The sequence below is a fragment of the Symphalangus syndactylus genome, chromosome 18 (genome assembly GCF_028878055.3).
Source record: "Symphalangus syndactylus isolate Jambi chromosome 18, NHGRI_mSymSyn1-v2.1_pri, whole genome shotgun sequence".
Taxonomy (NCBI): domain Eukaryota; kingdom Metazoa; phylum Chordata; class Mammalia; order Primates; family Hylobatidae; genus Symphalangus; species Symphalangus syndactylus.
In genome coordinates this window covers 78586016-78611745 of record NC_072440.2, presented here as the reverse complement: position 1 = coordinate 78611745, position 25730 = coordinate 78586016, and the positions used below count along the sequence as shown (strand labels likewise).

The following is a 25730-nucleotide window of genomic DNA, read 5'->3' as shown; positions in this document are numbered from 1 at the left end:
CCCTCTGGCAGGTAGGAACGATTTAGCAGGCACTTAGTGCTACCTGGCATTGGGCCCTGGGGAGAGTCGATCAGAAAGGCCCTCTTCCCTTTGTTGTCTCTCTTGCCCAGATACTCTCAGCTACTTCCAGCTCCTCTCTTTCCCAGGCATTTGCCACATCTGTCATTGTCAACAGCTCAAGGGATTGGGGATTAGAATCACTCATGAAACACCCACATAGGTCCCACTAAGATGCCCAATAAATTGATTACCCAAGGGCAGGAAAGAAATCCTGTAAGTTGGATAGTTTCTCCTTTTGTATAGTTTTGGAATTTTATGACACAGCAGCCCGATGTTATTGAGATTAGAAAAATCACCTAATGTAGGACAAGGCTCTGTCAGAGTTTTCCGTGTAGAAAAAAGAGTAGGGCCGGGCGCGGTGGCTCACGCCTGTAATCCCAGCACTTTGGGAGGCCGAGGCGGGCGGATCACTAGGTCAGGAGATCGAGACCACGGTGAAACCCCGTCTCTACTAAAAATACAAAAAATTAGCCGGGCGCGATGGCGGGCGCCTTTAGTCTCAGCTACACAGGAGGCTGAGGCAGGAGAATGGCGTGAACTCGGGAAGCAGAGCTTGCAGTGAGCTGAGATCGCGCCACTGCACTCCAGCTTGGGCGACAGAGTGAGACTTCGTCTCAAAAAAAAAGAAAAAAAGAAAAAAAGAAAAAAAAGTAGAAGTGCCGATGGGGGGAACACGGAAACATTTTGGGTACAGGAAACTGCGATCCTGAATTAAATGTCTACTTCAATGGATTGGTAGGTACATCTGCTGGTGCAACAGAATTGAGTCTTTGGGATAGAATGTGCTTTTTGCTGGGAGAAGATATTTAAAGAAAAAGAAAGAATGTCTTATATCTTGAATAATTCAGGGAACTAGGAGGTGCTGAAAGAAAAATTTTGTGGAGCGTGTGAGGCAGGCAGGAAAAGGGTGGTGCCAAGAGGAATATTAGTGAGGGAAGGACTGAGAAGGAGATAAGGTCCAGTGGAGCCCGTGGTAGTAACAGACCCAGCTTGGAGCTGGGGAAGGTGAGAAAAGGATCTACGGGTCCCCAGGGAATGCAAGGACTGAGTTGCCCCTCAGGAATGTCTGAAGCCAGGAAATGGAAGGCAGAGCTGTTCCCTCTTCCAGTCTCATTCTACATACTGCCTTCCTCAGTCCACATGGGGAATTTCTCTCTCTCTCTCTCTCTCTCTCTCTCTCTCTGTGTGTGTGTGTGTGTGTGTGTGCGCGCGTGTATGTGTGTCTGGGGAATTTCTCTCTCTCTCTTTCTGTCTCATTGTGTCTTCCTTACCTTCTCTCGCTTCCCTTTTCTCCAAATTCCTTACCATTGGTTCAATCAAACAAAAGACCAGGATTTTATGATGAATTTTACTCCGCAAAAAATCTACTACTCGTGGTATAAATAGGGATGTTAAACTATAAATAGTAGGCATTCCAAAATAGTTAAATTTAAGCTATTTTTATTATGGTTAAGTAATGATACTGGAATTAAAAAAAAAGGTAATGTCTTCTGATTTTGCACAATTCTGTTACCTATGAAAAAGCTTGAGATGGGCTCATTTTAGTCACATTTTTAATTAATTCATTCATTTATACCTTACCTACTTCCCAAAATACTTGCAACACAGGGCAATATCGATAGACAGAATAGACAGAAACTACTGGGAATAATTAAAACTGGAGATTAGTTAAAACTGGAATCAAAATCAAATATAAATTTGTATACATGTGTTTGCAGAAAGAACTTACAAATTTTTTTGAAAACCTAATTTTGCAGAGGGCAATGGGAAACTTTTTTTTATTCTTCTTTGATTATAAAGGAAGATAGAATCATCAAAAATATTAAAGCATTACATAAATTATAGAAAATAAAAAGCTTTACTTGCAGGTCTTGGTAATTCTATTCTCAAGGATAACCACTGATAGTTTGTAGATTATCTTATATGACTTTATTCTCTATCTCTACGTATATATAAACACACATATACTACATATATATACATGTGTATCTTATACAACTTTGTTCAATTATTTCTTTAGAACAGATTCCTAGAAGTGGAATTGCTGTGTCAGAGAGCAGGCACTTAAAATTCCTGATTGTTCTCCAGAAATATTGTGACTATTTACGTCACTAACTTGATACAAGAGTACCTGTTGTCTCATACCCTAGAAGATGATCGATTACAGTATTTTAAGATTTTATTTAATCTGAGAGGTTAAAAAAACTTAATTAATGTTTCTGTAATGATTAGCTGAGCTGAATAACTTTCCATGGATGTATTGACCATTTGTATTTTTATTTGGTGATTGCCTGTTTGACTTTTGTGTCTTTGCTCTCATGTATGCTGCAAATAACTTGATCTGTTTGACATTTATCTTAAAATTTGTTAATTGAGCTTTTTTGATTCAATTTTTTTGCATTTTATTAAATAAAATATTTTTATGGCTTTGGACATTGATGTCATGCCAAGAAAGGCCTTTTTCACACAAAGATTATGAAACATGAAAAATATTTACATCTATTTATCTTTGGTACTTTTATAGCTTTGGATTTTTTTACATTAAACTATATAATTCACTAGTGCAGTGGCTCATGCCTATAATCCCAGCACTTTGGGAGGCTGATGCAGCAGGATAGCTTGACCCTAGGAGTTTGAGGCTGCAGTGAGCTATGATCATGCCACTGCACTGTAGCCTGGATGACAGAATGAGATCCTGTCTCTAAAAAGATAAATAAATAAATAATATATAATACATCTAGAATTTAGTTTGGAGGTAATTTATTTTGTAAGATTATTAGTCATTTAACTCAACAGCAGTTATTGGATAATCCATAATTTCTCTGTGGATTTTAAAAGACACTTTTTGATAAATTCCTATATAAACATGGGTTTGTTTCTGGACTCCACTCTCTGTGGTAATTTGTATCATGTTGTTTTGATTAATGTAGCTGTGTAGAATATTTGATTTCTGGAAGGGCATGTTCCCCCTCATTACTCTTCATTTAAAATAATTTTTAGCCTGTTTTCAACATACTCACTTTGATTTGAACTTTATAATCAATTTGTTCATTTAAAACAAACCCCTACTGGGATTTTGATTGGAACTGCATTAAATGTACACTTTAATTTTTGAGATAACACCTTACAACTTTATTTTCTATTGTCATGGTATTGGAATTTGTAAATTCACTAAGCCAATTTCTACTCAACCCTGAGATTTCAGTTTAAACCTTGCTTTTCCCAGGAAACCTTTCTTAATCTACCTCCTCTTTTCCCCCGACCCATAGCACTCTGTTTTTATTTATTTATTTATTGAGACAGAGTTTTGCTATTGTTGCCCAGGCTGGAGTGCAATGGCGCCATCTCGGTTCACTGCAACCTCCTCCTCCCAGGTTCAAGCAATTCTCGTGCCTCAGTCCCCTGAGTAGCTGGGATTGCAGGCGTATGCCACCATGCCCGGCTAATTTTTTATTTTATTTCATTTTTAGTAGAGATGGGGTTTCATCATGTTGGGCAGGGTGGTCTTGAATTCCTGACCTCAGGTGATCCACCTGCTTCGGCCTCCTGAAGTGCTGGGATTGCAGGCGTGAGCCACCGCGCCCAGCCGAAGTTTTATTTTTAATTTTATTTTAAATTTATTTTTTAGAGATGATGCCTTACTCTGTTGCCCAGGCTAGAGTGCAGTGGTGTGATCTTGGCTCGTTGTAACCTCAAACTCCTGGGCTGAGCAAGCCTCCTGCCTCAGCCTCACAAGTGGCTGGGACTATAGGCATGCACCACCATGCCCAGCTAATTTAAAAAATTTTTTTGTAGCAATGAGGTTTCTCTGTGTTGCTCAGGCTGGTCTCAAACTCTTGGGCTCAAGTGATCTTCCCACCTCTGCCTCCAACTCTCAAAGTGCTGGGATTACAGGTGTGAGCCACCACATCCAACCATTACTCTGTTTTTATCCTCAGCAGACCATTTGTCTTGTTATAATATAAACGCTTCTTGACTTAGTTATCTTTCACGAGATTCTAAGCTCCTTGATAGAAAGGATCATATGCTAGTTATCATTGCTTTCGCAATAACAAGTTCAGAGCCTGCCTCATGGTCGTTCAATAAATACTTATCTTTCCTTTGCAGTCTGTATTTAGAAACTATGATCACGACCATGATGGGTACATTTCCCAAGAGGACTTTGAAAGTATAGCTGCCAATTTTCCCTTCTTGGATTCCTTCTGTGTTCTGGACAAAGATCAGTAAGTTTTAATTTTGTTTTATTTTAATGCAACTATCCTAAAGCAGAAAATTATTATCAGAGGAGAGAAGGGAAACTTGTAATTTACATCTTGACAGCTTCAACCGTAGTGCTTTGATGAGCGAGGTTTGTCACTGATTATTTTCTTGGTGTGTATGAACATGACCTGAATGGAATCACAGGGAAGACCATGTTGTCAGTGTTGAACACAAGTGCACATTTGTAAATGATCCAAACGCTCCATTTGCTATATTGCTTCTATTGCTTAGCTCTCAACCTCAAAAAATCTCCACCAAAAAAGAGTAGAGGAGAAATATAGTTAGATCTAACCTGGGACAGTCCTCAAAATTAGTGGACCTGAAAGCAATCTTAAAACTCATGAAGATTTTAAAAAAATTTTGGCCATGCATGGTGGCTCATGCCTGTAATCCCAGCACTTTGGGAGGCTGAGGCAGGCAGATCACTTGAGGCCAGGAGTTAAAGACCAGCCTGGCCAACGTGGCGAAACTCTGTCTCTACTAAAGATACAAAAACTCACTGGGCGTGGTGGCACAGGCCTGTAATCCCAGGTACTTGGGTGGCTGAGGCGGGAGAATTGCTTGAGCCTGGGAGGCAGAGGTTGCAGTGAGCTGAGATAACACCACTGCACCCCAGCCTGGGTGACTGAGTGAGACGCTGTCTCAAAAAAAAAAAAAAAAAAACTTATTTATAGTCTTCATTAAAGCGGACGATAGCTATAGACAGCCAAGAAGCATATTCATGCTTTGTTTTTTTCTTTGATTGATCAAAGATTGTCTTGACAAAGAAAAAATATATTGCTTTTTAGCGTCAAATTATTCCTAAAAATTAAATCACTTTAGACACTAAAACCCAACTCATTAAAAGAAAATAATGATTTGAAAAAAAATTGCTGAGAAATCCTGGCATTAATAATTTGATTAATTGTTAATTGTACGAGATTAGTTTCTAATTTAAAAATCACCTGTAAGGAAATGCTGGATTTTGTTTTGGTAAAATGGGCAAATTAAATTACATTAAAATCCTCTAATATTTTTGCTGGTATGAGAATTCTTAAAAAACGAAATCTGGGGCCGGGTGCGATACCTCACACCTGTAATGCCAGCACTTTAGGAGGCTGACGTGGGAGGGTTATTTGAAGACACGAGTTTGAGACCAGCCTGGGCAACATAGTGGGACCTTGTCTCTAACCATTTTTTTAAATTGAATTTAAAAAATAAAATCTGTAATTCAACATACCAAGAAAAGCCTTGACACATTAACATAACTTAAAATCTTAAATTCATCTTCATTATATACCCAGAACGAAGAATACTTTTAAAATAAATTCAATTAGAAACATTAACTTCCTTTACAAAGTAAAATTTAAATTGCCTGCTAACTACCCACTTCTTTGCTTAGTTTGTTACTATTAGTGACATGTAAATAGGACATTGACTTAAAATAACTTCCCAGTCTTCATTTCTTTTATCTGTTGGTTCTAGAGACAGAATTGAGATTGTCCTAGCAAATATCTGTGTCTATTTCTATCTCTATATCATCCTTATCTCTACTTATTGATATCTATAGAACTGTTTTCTACGAATGAAGGTTTGGAATATTCATATCTTGCTTACATGAGACTAAAGGTTTGAGTGGTTAATACTGGAAAGTCTCAAAAAGATGTTTTCTCTAAGTACTGTTTTCCCAACGATGTTCCACAGAAGTAGCTATTAATTAGTAGTAGAAAAAGGAACTAACTAATGAGAAACACAGGGTTAAATCTCATTAAATAGGTGTCTTTACTGTGTGACTTCCCAAAGCTTTTAATAGGCTAAAGTGTGTTACGTTGTAAGTCCCTAGGAGGGGAGATGAGCTAATGCACTGTTACACAAATGTATGTAGCAAATGATGTAACAAATTTGTGAGACAATGCATTAATAAATTTATCATATATATAATAAAGATTGTTTATGGCATCTTCATTATGAAACCTGTGCCCATTCCTTTGAGTGGGCAAAGGACACGAATAGACACTTCTGTAAAGAAGACATACCTGTGGACAATAAGCATATGAAAAAAAGCTCAATATCACTGATAATTAGAGAAATGCAAATCAAAACTACGATGAGATATCACCTCACACCAGTCAGAATGGCTATTATTATTATTATTACTTTTTTTTGAGACAGAGTCTCGTTCTTTTGCCCAAGCTAGAGTGCAGTGGCACGATCTCGGCTCATTGCAACCTCTGCCTCCTGGGTTCAAGTGATTCTCATGCCTTGGCCTCCTGAGGTGCTGGTTATAGGCATGCACCACCAGGCCAGGCAATTTTTTTTTTTTTTTTCAGTAGAGACAAGATTTCATCATGTTGGCCAGGCTGTTCTTGAACTCCTGAACTCAGGTGATCCACCTGCGTTGGCCTCCCAAAGTTCTGGGATTCCAGGTGTGAGCCACCGTGCCCAGCCAAGAATGGCTATTATTAGAAAGTCAAAAAATTGGCTGGGCGCAGTGGCCCATGCCTGTAATCCCAGAACTTTGGGAGGCTGAGGTGGGTGGATCACGAGGTCAGGGGATCAAGACCATCCTGGCTAACACGATGAAACCCCGTCTCTACTATAAATGCAAAAAATTAGCCAGGCATGGTGGCGGGCCCCTGTAGTCCCACCTACTCAGGAGGCTGAGGCAGGAGAATGGAGTGAACCTGGGAGGCAGAGCTTGCAGTGAGCCAAGATCTCACCACTGCACTCCAGCCTGGGCGACAGAGCGAGACTCCATCTCAAAAAAAAAAAGAAAGTCACAAAATAACATATGCTAGCGAAGTTGCAGAGGAAAGGGAACACTTATACACTGGTGGTGGGAGTGTAATTCATTCAACCATTGTGGAAAGCAGTATGGCGATTCCTCAAGCAGCTAAAAACAGAACTATACTTCAACCCAGCAATCCCATTATTGGGTATATACCCAGAGGAATAGAAATCATTCTACAGTAAAGACACAGGCGTATGAATGTTCATTGTGGCACTATTGAAATATCAAAGTCATGTAATCAACCTAAATGCCCATCAATAACAGATTGGATAAAGAAAATGTGGCACATATGCAGCCATAAAAAAGAATGAGATTGCCAGGCACGGTGGCTCATGCCTGTAACCGCAGCACTTTGGGAGGCTGAGGCGGGTGGATCATCTGAGGTCAGGAGTTCGAGACCAGTCTGACCAACATGGAGAAACCCCATCTCTACTGAAAATACAAAAATTAGCCGGGCGTGGTGGCACATGCCGGAGGCTGAGGCGGGAGAATCACTTGAACCCAGGAGGCAGAGGTTGTGGTGAGCCAAGATCGTGCCGTTGCACTCCAGCCTGAACAAGAGCAAATCTCTGTCTCAGAAGAAAAAAAAAAAAAGAGAATGAGATCATGTCTTTTGCAGGAACACGGATGGAAGTGGAGGCTATTATCCCTAGCAAACTAGCGCAGGAACAGAAAATCAAATATCACACGTTGTCACTTCTAAGTGAGAGCTAAATGATAAGAACTCAAGAACACAAAGAAGGGAATAATAGACACTGATGCCTCCTTGATGGTGGACGGTTGAAGGAGCAGAAAAAATAACTGTTGTGTGCTAGGCTGTGCCAAATTTTCCCCGCAAGCTTGAGAATTTAGAATCCTTTTTTTTTTTTTACCTCCTATGCAAAATAACTTTAATAATAATACTTATAATGTACAAAAATCAAAGTTATTTTGCATAGGAGGTAAGAAAGGGTTCTTAAATTCTCAAGCCTGGGGGAAAATTGTGGCACAGCGAACAGCAATAGGGAAGCCTGGGCAGGGAGTATGGGGAAGAAAGAGAGGAAGTTGGACTTAGATCCGTTGATTGAGACAGAGAGTGGATCATCAGGAAGAGAGGTCTAGCAAGTTCTTGAAGATGTGGTGCAAAAATTCAGGACAACAGTCAGGGCTGGAGATGGAGATTAAGTCTTCAGCCCCACTGTAAGCTGGAATCTCCATCTTGTGAGCAAACTCTGGTGGGAACGCTTAGAGGGAGGTGAGCTCAGGGCCTGGGAAATGAGCCTTCAGGGACTCCCCTCCTACGTGCAGGCATTGAAAGGAATCAGAGGGCCCTGCAGGCGAGCTGGAGAAAGGGGAGCTGGAGAGGAAGGAGGAGAAGCGGGGAGGCATGCAATTCCAGGGTGCCTAAGAGGAGAGCGCCAAAAGAAGGAAACGTCTCCATGTTACTTCCTGCCAATGAGAAAAGGCCACTGAGGATGTTCCTGGTGACAGATTTGTAGGGTTAGAAACTCAAGTGGCATAAAGGGTACCTGGAGGAAATGATAAAGGAGCCTAATGATTTCTCTTTTTGAAAACTTCGGGAGTAAAAGAAGGAAGAGAGAAAAGACACCTGTTGGAGATGGCGGCAGGACTGAAGAAGGGGATTTTTCAGGTGGGAAAGTTCTGAGCGTATTTGTGAATGGAGGAAGAAACAGAGGAAGAGACTGAGCATAACCTGGAAGGAGAAGAGTCCCGGTGAGGCTGGAGAGTGCTGGATGGCGCAACTCTTCCTCTGAGAGAGGAGCCCCAAGAGAGGACAGAGGAGGTAGAAAAGAATTCTGAACTGGAAAGGAAAGGTGTGATCGTCAGCACATGCTAATGGGCAAAGAAGGAATACAGAGCTCACATGGATCCAATTATTTTTATTATTATTATTTTTTGAGACAGTGTCGCTCTGTTGCCCAGGCTGGAGTGCAGTGGTGCAATCTCGGCTCACTGCAGTCTCTGCCTCCGTGCCTCAGCCTCCTGAGTAGCTTGGATTATAGGCACATGCCACCACGCCCAGCTAATTTTTGTGTTTTTAGTAGAGACGGGGGTCTCACCATGTTGGTCAGGCTGGTCTTGAACTCCTGACCTCAAGTGATCTGCCCACCTTGGCCTCCCAAAGTGCTAGGATTATAGGCATGAGCCACACTGCACCTGGCCGATTTGATCATTTTTGATAAACAAGAAGTCAGGGCATGTGATGAGTAGGGGTAGGAAGGTGGGAAGGACCAGAGGTTTGTTCTGTGTGGAGTAGATCTGGAAGAATTGCTCCCAGCCAGTGCAGTGAATGGGCTATGAGACATTAAGATGTGAGTGAAAATATCACCAAGGGGCCTGGACAGCGTCAAGCTGAATGAATTTGAGAATGGTCAGCCCAGTTATTACAGTTTTCTGCCTTTCTCCATCATCCTAATTCTTTTTTTTTTTTTTTTTTTTTTTTTGAGACGGAGTCTCGCTCTGTCGCACAGGCTGGAGTGCAGTGGCGCAATCTTGGCTCACTGCAAGCTCCGCCTCCCGGGTTCATGCCATTCTCCTGCCTCAGCCTCTCCGAGTAGCTGGGACTACAGGCACCCGCCACCACGCCCGGCTAATTTTTTGTATTTTTAGTAGAGACAGAGTTTCACTGTGGTCTCGATCTCCTGACCTCGTGATCCGCCCGCCTCGGCCTCCCAAAGTGCTGGGATTACAAGCGTGTGAGCCACCGTGCCCGGCCTCATCATCCTAATTCTTGCAACCTTACAGCTAGGCAAGGACTAGAAAGATGTCCTTCAGGAACCTGCTTTTTCATAATAAAGACTTTCTGTGCTGTGGTGCACAGGCCACATGTGCTACATGAATATGCTCCTGCACACACACACACACACGCAGGGTGCACACATACACAATTTTCTGCTTACTGAAAAAGGCTTTGAACACCTGAAGATGCCTTTTGAGGTTCGCTCCTTCTCTGAGATGTAATAGAGGAGTGAATATTCCTCATCTGCTTTTGACCACAAAGGTCTGGGAGGTGGGTGATTAAAGTGTGGCAGCTACTTAGCAACTTGTTATTTAAAGATTCCCTCCCTTCTTTGATTCTCTTAACAGGGATGGCCTAATTAGTAAAGATGAAATGATGGCTTACTTCCTGAGAGCTAAATCCCAACTACACTGTAAAATGGGACCAGGATTTATCCATAATTTTCAGGAGATGACCTATCTCAAGCCAACCTTCTGCGAACACTGTGCGGGATTTGTAAGTCTGTTTTCCGTTGTTTTCTTAGGTGTGTAGTTATTTGTGTAGCATTCTGAAAAGGTAGGAAAATGATACACTACATAAAGTTCACTGTCTGCTTTGAATCAGAAGTAAAACGTGATGGCTCCCTGAAATTAAAGATTAAACACCAAAGGCAAGGTTTCATTATTTTCTAGGAATGCAGGGCTAGCAAAAACAGGGAAGGCTGGTGAGGGCTGTTAACTCAAGAGAGTGGTTTTGTTAATTAATCCCTGCCAGGGAAAAGTGTCAGCCCAATGAGCCCTGGCATTCATCATTAATATTCATAAGTGGTTGCAATTAAGAGGTGCATTTATCTTAGCGAGTTCCTTCCAGTTTTCATTTCATGTGGTATTAGTGACCAGAAATCCATCATGGCATGGTTCAATAATTCACAACTCAAAAAGGAAGAAAAAATCTTTTTGGAGAGAAGCTGGCTATAATAATAAATAACATTTACTCAATGCTTGGCGGGTAACAAAGTACTTCCATAGACATTACGGTAACTAATCCTCATAGCAAGCCCTTGAAGTGGGTATTTTATTTTCACCATCTTGCTTATGAAGATAGAGGTTCAAAGAGGATAACCCAGGTTCCTGAGGATTGCACAGCTAATCACTACCAGAGCGTAGACTCCGACACAGGTGTACTGACTGTCAGCCCTGTGCTTCACCCACACCACTGCAACAAATGAAGACTGCACGCTTCCTTCCCCCACCTTTGATAATTCTTTGGGAATCAAGGTCAGTTTTTGATCCTGGCCTTAATAGAAACTCTTGGGCCCTGAATGTCTCTAGTTGATAATCCAAGTTAAATAAAATGGGAAATGTGGTATTCCAGGTGAGGGAGGCCCAGCATCCAGATGAGTATGACAATCGCCCCTTTTTTTAGATGCCAGAGCTGAGTCGTGTTAGCTTTATTTGGCAGCCACGTCCTCCTGTTGACTCGTTGACCCATATTGAATTTGTTGCCGATATTGTATGCTACCAGAAATTACATTTTTCCCATCCCATGCTCAAAGAACTGGCTTTCGGGAGTCCAATGCAGGAGTCTGTGTTCAAGCACACACTCCTCTGAGAATGGGTAAATAGAGGCAGCCGTTTCCTTAAAGACGGCCCCAGGTGGTCATAACAGCTGACGTGACACAGGGCAAAACCAGTCTAACTAGCTCTCTTTATTCACTGCAGAGAAGGTGAAGTTCTTCTTTAGTATCCCCACTGGGATTGTGTGACCAGACCATTTTATCATAAAACAAATGGTTGGCCGGGCGTGGTGGCTCACGTGTGTAATCCCAGAAATTTGGAAGGCCAAGGCAGGCAGATCACCTGAGGTCAGGAGTTTGAGACCAACCTGGCCAACATGGTGAAAACCCGTCTCTACCAAAAATACAAAAATTAGCAGGGCATGGTGGCAGGTGCCTGTAATCCTAGCTACTCAGGAGGCTGAGGCAGGAGAATCACTTGAATCTGGGAGGCAGAGGTTGCAGTGAGCCAAGATCATGCCACTGCACTCCAGCCCGGGTGACAGAGCGAGACTCAGTCTCAAAACAAAACAAAATGGTCTCCTTTTTCATGTTTCTCTAGTTTCTCTATTCTGATGGAAATTTTTGGAAATATCTAGGCCTGAAAATTCTGATGTGGGATAGGGCTGTGCATAACATGCTCCTACAGAGTGGGACCCAGTAAACAAAAGGTCAGGCTGGTCAGGATGATGCATCTGTCTTTTGGTGGGCTATGAGAGTCAGAAAGCCTTTATCAAATCTCAGGGTCCCGGGTGTTGTGGCATGGACCTGTAGTCCCAGGTGCTCAGGAGGCTGAGGCAGGGGGATAGCTTGAGCCCAAGAGTTCGACTCCAGTCTGGGCGATATAAAGAGACCCCTGCCACTGCCATCTCTAAATATAATAATAATAATAAAAAACTCAGCCAGGCACGGTGGCTCACGCCTATAATCCCAGCACTTTGGGATGCTGAGGCGGGTGGATCATGAGATCAGGAGATCAAGACCATCCTGGCTAACATGGTGAAACCCCGTCTCTACTAAAAATACAAAAAATCAGCCGGGTGTGGTGGCGGGCGCCTGTAGTCCCAGCTACTCGGGAGACTGAGGCAGGAGAATGGCGTGAACCTAGGAGACGGAGCTTGCAGTGAGCCAAGATGGCGCCACTGCACTCCAGCCTGGGCGACAGAGCAAGACTCCATCTCAAAAAGAAACAAACAAACGAGAAACAAACTCAAGGTCTTATCTCTGCTCTCTAGTCCTTCTGTCCTGTCCCTCCCTTTTACAGAGGCCCTGGTTCTGTAGGAGCAGCAAGGTAGACTTTCTTGGAAGTTCCACACCTGTCTCCCTGATTCATTGGAGCAGACATGCTGGTGCTACATTCTTGATGCAGCTGTGATGAAGTAGAAAGCTCTGGACCTGGAGTCTGGAACCCTGGGTTAAAGTTTTGCCTTTGCTAACTCTATGTCCTTGACCAAGTTATTCACCATCTTTGGGTCTATTTCTATCTGTAAAAGGGAGTTAATACTTACCCACCATGTTGTTGCATGATAAAATACTATTAGATATGTTGCATGTCACATGGCTCGGAGTACACATTTTTTTATGTATTCCTTGATACTTTGAGAGTTTAATTGAAATTAACTCATTTAAAATTTTTACATCTGTTTTTGTTTTTAAAATATATTTAATTTTATTGGTACAATTTGATTCGATCTTTACTGACACTCATGTCAAAAAGCCCACTGGTTTTCAAAGGAATTTATAACTATAGCTCTATAGATGTGTCATTGAAAGGAATTATGGGAGAATGGTTCCAGTGCTGGAACCATCTGCTTTTAAAATAAATTCCATTTTAAGGTTAAGGAAGACAAACAGACTTGCTCTGCAGAAGATTTATTTTAGAATTAGAATTCCAGAACTGAAAGAGTGTTAGTAATTCCCTTATTTTGTAGATGAAGAAACTGAGGTCTGGAGAAGTTAAGTGACTTCCCTCAAGGTCACACAGATCATTAGCAGCAAAACCATGAGTCACACCCAGGTCTCCTGACTCTCAGTCCAGTGCTCCTTACACCACAATTACTCCAAATATGACAGCAGCCGGTAGTCTCAAATCAAAGGACTGTGGGAAATACTCCCGCATACCCATCCACATGAGTTCATCCTCTACTGTTCCTGGCAGGCACACTGACCCAGTGCCTCTTCCTAGCTATTGTTTGTTCCTGGCTATTAAGTAAGCATTAGCAAACCTACCTCCCCACCCCTACCCCCAGCACTCTTGCTTGACTGTATCTTTTTCAGCAGTTCCTGCCACAATGCTAATAATGTAACATATCTGGATATTAGGATGTCTCTTCTTAAATCTTATCCTTTCATGTCCCACCTCAGTGCCTTTGCTCACACAAGAGTATGCAGGAGCAATGGCTTCCTGTCTTTCCCTCAAGTGACACATTCTTCTTTCCCTCACTAGCTATGAGACCTTGCCAAGGGACTTTACCTCTCTGTAGGTCAGTCTCCTCGTCTGTAAAAATGAGAAAAATACTATTACCTACACCATAAGGACATCATGAGCAATTAAAAAAGCTAATATGTATAAAGAGCCTAACTGTGCCTCTCACATAGCAAGAGTTCAAGAAATGTTAGCTATCATCATTATTATTGCTATTATCATTACCAAGCGTTCTGGAGAAAGAATTTCCAGGTTGTGGGAGATTACAAATTATCTAACTTCCTGGATCATCACATACACCTTTTACAAAAGAGAAGCAAACTAGATTATCATAAAGATCAAGCTGTGATGATCCTGGCCACCAGTGCCCTTTTTTGGATCATGCTTCTCTCCCTTCCAGCCATCCTTGCTTCTACTTAGTTGTCAGATAATCCTTCCTGTCCCTAAGATATTGCTCTGCCCTAGGAGACATTTGCATTTTATTTATTTATTATTATTATTTTTTTCTTTGAGATAGAATCTCGCTCTGTCGCCTGCAATGGCGCAATCTTGGCTCACTGCAACCTCTACTTCCCGGGTTCAAGTGATTCTCCTGCCTCAGTCTCCTGAATAGCTGGGACTACAGGCACACACCACCATGCCCAGCTAATTTTTGTATTTTTAGTAGAGACGGGGTTTCACCATGTTGGCCGGGATGGTCTTGATCTCTTGACCTCGTGATCTGCCCGCCTCGGCCTCCCAAAGTGCTGGGATTACAGGTGTGAGCCAAGCACCCGGCTGACATTTGCATTTTAATATGTATTCTGAAGGACCAAATAGCTGTTAAGGCTCAAAGGAATCCTTGAGTTTTCTACTTGTGGAAGTTCCTTGTCAAAAAGAAGTAAGGAGCTGTCTTCCTGTACTCTTGAGTCACTTCACATTGGCTGTGACTTACTCTTCTGGAAGAGCGGGCCATGCTGCCCACATGTGGGGGCATTGTTCGCTTATAATACATTGTGAATATTGTGAATGGCACCCCCATCAGTCCCAGTGGGTCCTGCTTTTTCAACATTATTTTATTAAGTAGATAATAGCCACCTAACCCAAACACGAAAAGGTTAGCAATAGTTCTTCTCCAACTTGAGCTAAGCCCATTTAATTACCCATACTGTATGCCTCTGGTGAATCTGTCACCCCAGGCAAGAGGTGTGGGGAGGCACAGAAGGACATGGCAAGGCCCTCTTCTTTTTTTTTTTTTTGAGACGGAGTCTTGCTCTGTTGCCCAGGCTGGTGTGCAGTGGTGCGATCTCGGCTCACTGCAAGCTCCGCCTCCTTGTTCATGCCATTCTCCTGCCTCAGCCTCCCGAGTAGCTGGGACCACAGGTGCCCACCACCACGCCCAGCTAATTTTTTTGTATTTTTAGTAGAGACGGGGTTTCACCATGTTAGCCAGGATGGTCTCGATCTCCTGACCTCATGATCTGCCCACCTCAGCCTCCGAAAGTGCTGGGATTACAGGTGTGAGCCACCGCGCCCGGCCAGGCCCTCTTCTTTATGGTGTTTAGAAGGAGTCTGTCTGGAGAGCGAAGACACCACCACCAGGATGTCCCTGAACCCCCTGGGCAAACGCTCCCTCGTGGAACTGCGGCCCTCACATCTCCCCTCAGGGATTTGTCACTTCCTACTTGTTAACCACGAGGATGTCACAGACTCCTTGGTTGGCAGAATCTGAGCTTTTTCGACATCTCCTACAAGCCTGGCACAGGCCAAACATAGAGCAAATGTGGAGAATGAAGACATGAATAACTAAGATCATTTCCTCTTCTGTATTTTTCCACGGGACAAATACTACTCAGAAAATAGCCTAGCAAAATCCAAATGCTTTCATATGAGGTGCGCTTCTTCCATTGCTTCATTTCCTGCAGTGGGCACTAAGAGCAGCTAGTGTCATTAAAAAGAGGGAGCCAGGGGTTCCCAAAGACCAAGTGGCCATCTCCTCTGTACATTTTGCTGAGAGCACATCAGGCCAAAGTCTGGTGCATCAAACTTTAGTAGTTTCCAATCCCGGCTCCCAGTTGGCTCCGAGAAAGAAAAGGGAAACGAAACTCGTGTTATCACCACAGCTGGAAGGGGCCCGGAGAGGGTTCTTCTATCTGGCAGGAAGGGTGTTAAGAGTGGCTACATCCTGTTTGTGCCTGGCCAGTCCTGAAGCTTCCCAGGACTTCCTTTTCAGTGGCCTTGTTTTCCTTCCAGATCTATCCTCAGATTCCCTGACATTCCTTTGTCTTTTGTTACAGCTCTGGGGCATAATCAAGCAAGGATACAAATGCAAAGGTAAATCAATGTTATTTTGTTACAATTTTTAAAATGTGACATTTTGGGTAAGAATCAAATTTGTTTGGTTAAACTACAAAAGCTCTTGGCATTATTCAGAATTTCAGTCTTTTGGGTCAACGGCAACTGAGAATGATTGCCTCTGAGGAGGAGTTTCTGGAGTTTCGGAGAGCTAAAATTGGAATTTTATAGCTTGTTACAAACCACTCTTATCAACACACGTAAATCTAGTTCTTTGGAATCAGCAGCATCCAGTTAAGGTGGGAATTCTGAGTGGGACAAGCCTAGCTAAAATACTGAATATGAGAACTTTTTCCTTCAAAGAAAAACACCTACACACGATTTCTCTAATCCATAGGCACTTCTTCCCACTCACACTTAGCTATTCCTTTCTCTACTAAATCACATAGATGGTGACAAAAAACAAGGAGAAAACTTAAAATGTATTTTTGTCCTTTTCAATGAATGCGTTCCTCTATCTTTCCCATTTAATTCAGTTTATAAACAGTTGAATCAAATATATTTGACAAATGCAATATGCATGTATATTAAGCATTTAGGAGTGTGTTGCTACTTGTACATATATGATCAAGTATACATTACTGTTGTTTAAGAAGTTGCTGGACACTTTATGCGGACAGTTTATATGGTTCTTTTAAGAATCTTATAATGCTTTTGAAAAAATATAATAAAACTACAAAAAGAAACATCTTAATCACAGAATACCTTCAGATGAATGTTGTTCCCCAGGGATGCCTTTTTTCTCCATCGTTTCCCAGTATTTCATCCTCATTTTGCATGAACAAAAAGCTTCCCGAATCTCAATGGAAGCCACTGTTTAGTGCTCAGAGGGACCTTCCCATTAGTGCTTCTCTATCACTTGCCTTGGTCTAACTTAGATTTTTACTTTCAAGCAGCAAAGATACTGCAAGGTCTTATTGCCCAGCAGTGAGTCATCATTAGTTTTATTCTGGTTTCTATCCTCATACCCTAAAATACACACACACACACACACACACACACACACACGCAATTTTATAAAGATGAAAATCTATTACATCTTTGGATTATCTCTTGTATTTTCTTAATGGCACATAAAGGGAAAAAAACGAATTAAAATAGATTGAACACATCATTAAGACTATTTGAAACAAGATCACTTAGGGGAAAATGGGTACTGGAAATAGTTACAAAAGTCCTCTTTGATGGTAGGAGAGAAATGATCATCTCTATTCAATGATTCTCAGTGAAGTGGAGGACCCTCATCATAGGAAATAATTGTGAACCACCATCTGAAGTGGCCACATTTTTCTACCCCAAGTAGTAATTAACATTCTACTGCCTTATCTAAAACATCCTAATGGGCAATTCCACAGACTCTGCTGCACGCTGTTTCAAAGCCATAAGCAAATGTAGAACATATTTACTGAGCATATGCCCATCTTGTGTTCTGTTTCTATACAAAGGAAGGAAGCAGAAGATATAATCACTGGCCCTGAAAGGCTTTGGAAAATGAAGAAGAGTAAAAAATCCAAACAAGGCCGGGCGCGGTGGCTCACGCCTGTAATCCCAGCACTTTGGGAGGCTGAGGCGGGTGGATCACGAGGTCAGGAGATCGAGACCATCCTGGCTAACATGGTGAAACCCCGTCTCCACTAAAAAATACAAAAAATTAGCCGGGCGTGGTGGCGGGCGCCTGTAGTCCCAGCTACTCGGGAGGCTGAGGCAGGAGAATGGCGTGAACCTGGGAGGAGAAGCTTGCAGTGAGCCGAGATCCTGCCACTGCACTCCAGCCTGGGCAATAGAGTGAGACTCCATCTCAAAAAAAAAAAAAAAAGACAAAAAAATCCAGACAAGTGTTGAATGAAGGAACACCTCACAGTAAATGATCAGAGGCAACAGTTGACCTGGGAGAGACTAGAAGCTGAGGCTTCTTGCCCTAATCCTGGCTTAGGCTCTCTTTGTGGGGATTCCGTCTAAGCCTGGGAAAGACTCTTAACCCCATCTGATTTGCATTTAGTTTTGGGCAAAGGCAACTGACCTCTCAGGCTGGACTCTATTTGATCCCTAGGCACAATTGCTCATTAGGTCCTCAACTGTATACAGAACCAAGCTGAGCAAATCTAAGAGAACTTTCGGAACCTCAGGAAGGCAAGTGCGGACCAATGGCCCCTTTCCAGATCCTAGACACACCCCATGGGCCTGAGCTCAACTCTGAAATTCAACACAGAAACTGGGGTGGGGGAGGGGAGGGCTGACAAATCAAGTGCCACCCTGGAAACTCGAAATCAACATCAGACACACTAATCATCTGCAACACCCTTGGAATTTTTCAGACTGTGGAGCCAATTGTCACAAACAGTGCAAAGACCTCCTGGTTCTGGCCTGCAGGAGATTTGCCCGGGCGCCCTCCTTGAGCAGTGGTCATGGGTCACTGCCTGGAAGCCCCTCGCTGCCCCCAGGTAATGCCCTCTGCTTTCTTTGCTGCCATGGTCTCTTTCTGCTTGTCTCCTCACACTTGGATCTCATTTATGTTCTGGGTCTAAACCTGGTCAGTCATTCTAAACGCTAAGGCCTTCTTTAGGGTGAGCAGCGGTGGCTAAACCCTTGAATCATCCTTGCTTCTCTCTGCTTTCTAGTCTCAGGAACATGTAACTTGCCTGCAGCTAATTGAGTTCTGTCCGTTGTTGGTTCCTCTAGGACGTTGCACGCCAGACTCGTGCTGTTTGCACTAACCTTGATGTTTTGCTATCAAGCAGTCAGATGTCAAATAATCACCATCCTCTTTCACTTCCAGCGCAGGATGAGGTGTTTGAGTTCCCTGGAGTCACTGCTGGACACAGGGATTTAGACAGCAGAGCCATCACACTGGTTACAGGCTCTTCTCGCAAGATCTCTGTGAGGCTACAGAGGGCCACCACCAGCCAGGCCACCCAGACTGAACCTGTCTGGTCAGAGGCTGGCTGGGGGGACTCGGGGTCCCACACCTTCCCTAAAATGAAATCCAAGTTCCATGACAAAGCAGCAAAGGACAAAGGCTTTGCCAAATGGGAAAATGAGAAGCCCAGGGTGCATGCTGGTGTGGATGTTGTAGACCGAGGCACGGAGTTTGAACCTGACCAGGATGAAGGAGAAGAGACCAGACAGGATGGTGAGGTAAGTGCTAGGTCAACCCACAAAGAAAACCAGAAGGAGGCTGAAAGTGCTGAGATGAGTGTTACAGAGGGTCTGGGGGGCAGCCTGGTAGTTCTGAAAGCAGAATGGTTGGGAATGAACACATATATCACTTTTAGTCTTGCCACTGACTAGCTATGTGACCCTGGACATATGTTTCTTCTTTATGGATCTCAGTTTCATGATGTAAAAAATTGAACCAGATCAAGTTCTGAAACCTAGTGAAGGCTGTCATGTGTGCATACTGAAATGATGCCCCAGAAACCCATGACTATATATCCAAGATACTAGTACACGATACAGATCAGCTTGGTTTTCCAAGCTAGAACCAGGGCCCAGACTCAAGAAAGGGAGTGGAAGCACAAGACTTTTAGATAAAGGAGAATTGGAAACTTTTCACTCTACTCAAAAGAAGCTTTTGACAGCATCATGGAAAAGGGGGTGGTGAGAATCAGAGATACGAGGCCCTTGAGGATCTCTAAACCAGGCTCTGCCTCCGCATGAGCAAAATCATGCAAAGCAAAGTAGGATGCAGATGGAATTTGTTAGAGTATGCTGACATAGAAATTGATTCAAGATGGAGTTAGATAAATTTATTAGTTAACAGTCTATAGTGTATTAAGAGAAAGGATTTGAGAAAATTGGCATGATATTCCTAATATTTAAAGCAATGTCATGGAGGACAGCCATTGCCACCCTGTCAAATTGTTCTCATAAACAGAATATTGGGTTAGGCAGAGATCCTACTGGATCAAGCCAGTGCTCTCTAGTCTTATGGGTGGTCCTCCACATTCCACTCTTCAGGAGACCTAAACACATGTCTCCATACATTTCGCATGATGAGAAAAACTCCAATGACCTTTAGCCAGAAATCCCCCTACTTCCTTCCTCACTGAAGGCAGTGCGTAAGGAGGCCACCCATTATCTCTGGTCATACAAGGTTTATTATAAGTTTCTGCTGATACGCTTTTTTTGTTTCCTATAACATCCACTTTTAAAAACAGCTTTGAGATGTAATTCATATGCCATGAAACTGACCTATTTAAAAGTATGCAATTTAGTATACTTTCAGTATGCTTTTAGTATACTCACAAAGTTGTGCAACCATCACTACAATCTAATTTTAGAACATTTTCATTATTCCAAAAAGAAATCCTACACCCACAAGCAGTCATTCTCCCCCAACTCACCCCAGCCCTAGGCAGCCAACTAATTTATTTTCTGCCTCTATAGATTTGCAACACCCACTTTATTTTTAAGATTTCCCCCACTGATCATCTTGGCAACTGTATCAGTCCTATCCCCCCACTTCTTTTACTGGCCTAGCACAGTTCAAGCTGGGAATATAAACGAGAATAAGAGAAAGATCATGATTTGGTGCCAACAGCTCTTAACCTGAGGTCTATTTAATGGCCTCAGGGTGTTCCTGACAGCACTTTATACTCTATGTAAAATATACATGGACATATGGTCACTTCTGGGAAGAGGAGTCCATGCATTAAACAGGTTCTCATGGGGGTATGTGATCCAAAAAAGCAAAGAACCATTGTGCAAGAAGATTTTCTGGATTCCCTGTCTAGTCACCCCGTACACCAACTCAGCCTGCAGAGGCTGTTTCCGTGGGTGCTGTAGCTGCCCCTGGAATCTCAGAAAAAGAACTTCTCCAGGTAGATGGTAGGACGCCTACCAGAGTGCTCAGGATGGCGTCCGCCTCATGGGCATCTCTGAATTCAGAGGAGAACCTGCTTTTGTTTAACAAACAGTGAAATTGGCCATGAGCTCACTACTATTGGCCTCTCACAATTCAAGTTACTTAAACTGTGCTTCTGAGTTAGGAGAAATTCATAGCCTGTTGGGTGTAAGACAATCAAATAGGTAAGATATCCTGATCATTAATCTCTAAAAGGAAATATAAACAAGTATCTGGGTTTTTTAAAAAATTTAATTTTGTTTCCTGGAAATTGAACTTTTATATTCAAATGTTCTCTTATACTTTCTGTGTTCTTATCTCTCTTTTTTTTTTTCTTTGAGACGGAGTCTCACTCTGTCACCCAGGCTGGAGTGCAGTGGCACAATCTTAGCTCACTGCAACCTCCGCCTCCCAGGTTCAAGCGATTCTCCTGCCTCAGCCTCCCAAGTAGCTGGGACTATAGGCACGTGCCACCATGCCTGGCTAATTTTTGTATTTTCAATAGAGACAGGGTTTCACCATGTTGGCCAGGCTGGTCTCAAACTTCTGACCTCAAGTATTCTACCTGCCTTGACCTCCCAAAGTGCTAGGATTACAGACGTAAGCCGTCACGCCCGGCTGTGTTTTTATCTCTTAAAGCACAGGGATGGTTCACTGACCACAAGTATTTAATTTCATCTGTGCTAATTAATGAAGGAAGTATGCTCTTGTATGAAATGCATATATATGGTATACAGTCTCAGTACCATTCAAATCAGTAACAAATGAGATGTTTGCTCTGTTTAGGGAATAAGCAAGAAGGAAAAAAAAATGACAAAATTATACCCAGGGGTTGAATATGTAGACAAAGGAGTTTTCAAATTTAAGATTTTTTTTCTGCCAGGCAAGACCAATAAATGACATTAGGAGCACTGACCTACACATTTATTATTTAGTATCAGATGATGTTTGTGAGTCCTGTAGTTAAAAACTGTAGAACACAGGCCGGGCGCGGCGGCTCACACTTGTAATCCCAGCACTTTGGGAGGCCGAGGCGGGCGGATCACGAGGTCAGGAGATCGAGACCACGGTGAAACCCCGTCTCTACTAAAAATACAAAAAATTAGCCAGGCGTGGTGGCGGGCACCTGTAGTCCCAGCTACTCGGAGAGGCTGAGGCAGGAGAATGGCGTGAACCCGGGAGGCGGAGCTTGCAGTGAGCCGAGATTGCGCCACTGCACTCCAGCCTGGGCGACAGAGCGAGACTCCGTCTCAAAAAAAAAAAAAAACAAAACAAAAAAAAACTGTAGAACACAGAAAAGGTACTTGTGTTTGTAATCTGTGTATTTCCTCCAACGGAGTTCCAGGATTTACGCTCATTTTAAAATATAAGCGTATGAACATTTTCTGTGGCAGTGTATGTCATCTCCCCAATGACCACATAGCCCCTACATGTCAGAACAGTTCGAGATTACTCTCTTGGCAGTAAGAATACATGTATTTCCTTTAAACTTCTTCTTTTGTTTTCCTTTATCTTCTACTAAATTAAATTTAGTCAACAAATATTTATCATAAAAGGGTTGGGAAATGCTGACTAAATAAAATGGAATATGTTTATGAATATATGTAATATACATATATAGTCATAGATATGTACATATACATATGTAGATTTACAGATTTTCTCAGTGCCCTCTTGCACTAATTTACACTGTGGATTTCTAAGAGGGAAACCTTTTAACAAGGATCGTTTTGAGGGACTAATGATTTGTGGTACACCCTTCAAGGTCAACATCCTAGTTGGACTCCATATTGGGAGTCTTTAAGAGTTCATGTGCTGGGTTAACTACATGATCTCTCTCTCTCTTTTTTTTTTTTTTTTTTTTTCTGAGACAAGATCTCACTGTCCCCCAGGCAGGACTGCAGTGATGCAGTCATAGCTCACCACAGCCTCGAACTCCTGGGCTCAAGAGATCCTCCCATCTCAGCCTCCCAAGTAGCTGGGCCTGCAGGCATGTGCCACCTCACCCAGCTGGTTTTTATTTATTTTTTGTAGAGATGGGGTCTTGCTAGGCTGGTCTTGAACTCCTGGCCTCAAGTGATCCTCCCACCTCAGCCTCCCAAAGCGCTGGGATTATAGGTGTGAGCCACTGCACCCAGCTACCTACGTGATCTCCTAATTCCCACTAAATCCTGAGACTACGAGGTACTGATCATTTCAGATGTTCCCTCAAATTCATCTGAAAAACTGCTTTCTAGGAACACTCTTATTTTGTTACATGAGATCCAGCCATGAAGTAGGTTCCAATTTGTGTTTCAGGATGGCTGACTTCAGGCTGCAGAAACTGAAGGCAATAATGTTGGCTTTCGGAAGGGGCAAGACGAGAAACTCTGAAGAAAGCTCTGACTCTCAGGAAGTTATCTGGAAAGATACCTGGATGTTTACTGCCTTGGGACACTGTGGGATCTCCATGTTTGGACTATGGGACAGAGAATTGACCCTAACTATGAACTATTTATTTCCTCCTCCCCTACCCCTAGTTAAGTGCCACAAAGACTGTGTTATGTAGTCAGTACTTTTCTCATGTATCTTTCTCTAGACCATTTATATACGGGTGAAATGAAAGCTTTTTTGCATGTACTTGATACTCATTCTGTAAACTCAGACTTCGCTTTTTTTGTGAGAATATCCTTTCAATATTTTTATAAACTTTTGTGTGTGCTGTGGCAGGGAACAGTTAACAAGGAGTTTATTTAGAGAGGTTTTTTCATTTTTTGTTTTTTTTGTTTTGTTTTGTTTTTCTTGGTGTGCTTTTTGGATGGGACCAGGACTTAACATTTTCCTGAGGACAAGGAAGCTCATCAGACACTGGAATGCAGTGATTCTTCTAATGATGGTCAACTGCAAGGAGAAGCTGTTTACATCGTTCCCACTATACAGTTGCTATGATATGTAACAAGTCACACATGTATATATCACACAAGTCTTACCAATTCTGCATCACTAGGAAGCTATAGCATGGTCGTGAAAGCTCTCCTAATACTTACAATAGCCATGGAAGAAAATTATGCTTGTCCCTTCTGACTGGGTTAAGCCATCTTTCTTAAGATTCCTGAAGTAGAAATAGCAATTAAGAAATTAATTCAAGTTTTGAAGGTTAACATTTAGCAGAAAAACAAACCATTGAATAAGCTACTAGGTGAAATGCAAAACAACCATCAATTTTTTAAAACTCAAGAATTTTGTGAAAAAAATAAAAAATAAAAAAAACCAAACTTTCAGTTGTAAAAGAGAACCCTTGTTCTCTTCCTAAGAAACTGCCTTCCACAGTTAAAGAATATTCATAGAAAGAAAATAATCATAAATCATATTTGATTAACATTTCATTTAAGCTTTTAAAATATCAAATCTTTTAGATAGCTCCCATTTACCCAAAATAACTAGTTATGGGTCTATTTCTTCCATGATTAGAGGAGAGAGAACTTGATTCAAGATACTGGAAAATAGAGATGGAACTGAGCTTGTGAATGACAGGAATGATCTGTTACCAGGTGACTAGTCGGAAACTACACAGAGGACTGGTCTGCATTTGGGGGCTAAAGTGTATATATTCCATTTAAAATGGAATTTGTTTGTATTTGGGGCACTCTTCAGTAAAGCCTTTCTCCTTTCTTTTCTCCATTGAGGGCAGTTCTGCTCAGCAAAATTGTTGAGTACCTGTTCTGGGCAGGTCCCATGCTATATGCACAAGGTTAAGAAAAACTTGGTCTTGGCCCTTGGGAGCTGACAGCCCGTGGGCATTAAGGCAAAGTGGTTCCAGTGATTTAAAATATGGTTCCAAATATGCTAAAACCAACTTGTGCCAACCAGATTTACAGATTGGAAATACTGCAGCTGAAGTGAAGTTATCAGTTGAGGGAGCTGTGATTAAGCCGGAAAATAAGAGAACGCACCATCTGTAAAGCACTCAGAAGGCAGCCATCCCTAGATGTTGGTTTCATGTATATTACACTATCTACTACTACCCATAAATGCAATGATATGCATGTTAACAACATTAAAAACAGAAAACAGCAATCTAAGTACAGAAAGGCTTTTTTGTGTGTTTAAAAAAATTGAAGAAAATTCAGGAAGAAACATGTTAATAAACATTGTACTGTTCTTTTGCTTCTCAAAGGAATTATTCACTTGCCACTTTGGTTATTTTTGAGTTTTCATACACAGGAAGTTTTATATTGTCTGCCTTCCTGTGACAAAGATATTACATGTAACGAGTAAAAAATAAACAAAAAAGAACAAATAACTATGTATATACCTATATAAATTACATATGGGCCTGTATATTGTGTGTGTATATACACAGTAAGTCCTCATTTGTCCATAGATTCTTGGAAACTGCTACTTTAACAACTTGAAGTTGGTCTTGAAACAACTATAACAAGACCAACTTTTTTTCTCATCAACGTTGTAACGAAAGGAAATTGAATGAAATTACCTTGTGGAGGACCAGTTTGAATACTTCATTTGACTTAAAGTTGCTGTTTCCAAGAACCTACAGACCATGTTAAGTGAAGACTTACTGTATACACACACACACATACACACACACACACACACACCCATTATTACTTTGCTGAAGACTAATTTAAGTCTATAACAAAACTGCCTTATAATTCTGATTATATCATTTACTGACAACCAATGACTCTGATGTTTCCAATCTATCAATTTCCCATCATCAGTAAAATAAACAAAATAGGCAAATCCGTGATGGGGCAAAAAGAA

At 42.0% G+C, this 25730-nt stretch overlaps 1 protein-coding gene across 11 annotated transcripts in view; it reads left to right on the top strand.

Moving 5' to 3' along the window:
• Positions 1-23703, top strand: part of RASGRP3 (RAS guanyl releasing protein 3) — an 86444-nt gene extending 62741 nt beyond the window's left edge. For all 11 annotated transcript variants that reach the window (XM_055251450.2, XM_063623741.1, XM_063623742.1 and 8 more), the window contains 6 exons: positions 4168-4283; positions 10178-10325; positions 16066-16102; positions 18439-18564; positions 18900-19258; positions 23265-23703. In XM_055251450.2, the coding sequence (XP_055107425.1) occupies positions 4168-4283; positions 10178-10325; positions 16066-16102; positions 18439-18564; positions 18900-19258; positions 23265-23273 (795 nt within the window). In that variant the 3' untranslated portion in view covers positions 23274-23703. The remainder of the gene's footprint in view (positions 1-4167; positions 4284-10177; positions 10326-16065; positions 16103-18438; positions 18565-18899; positions 19259-23264) is intronic.
• The last annotated feature ends 2027 nt before the right edge of the window (positions 23704-25730 follow it).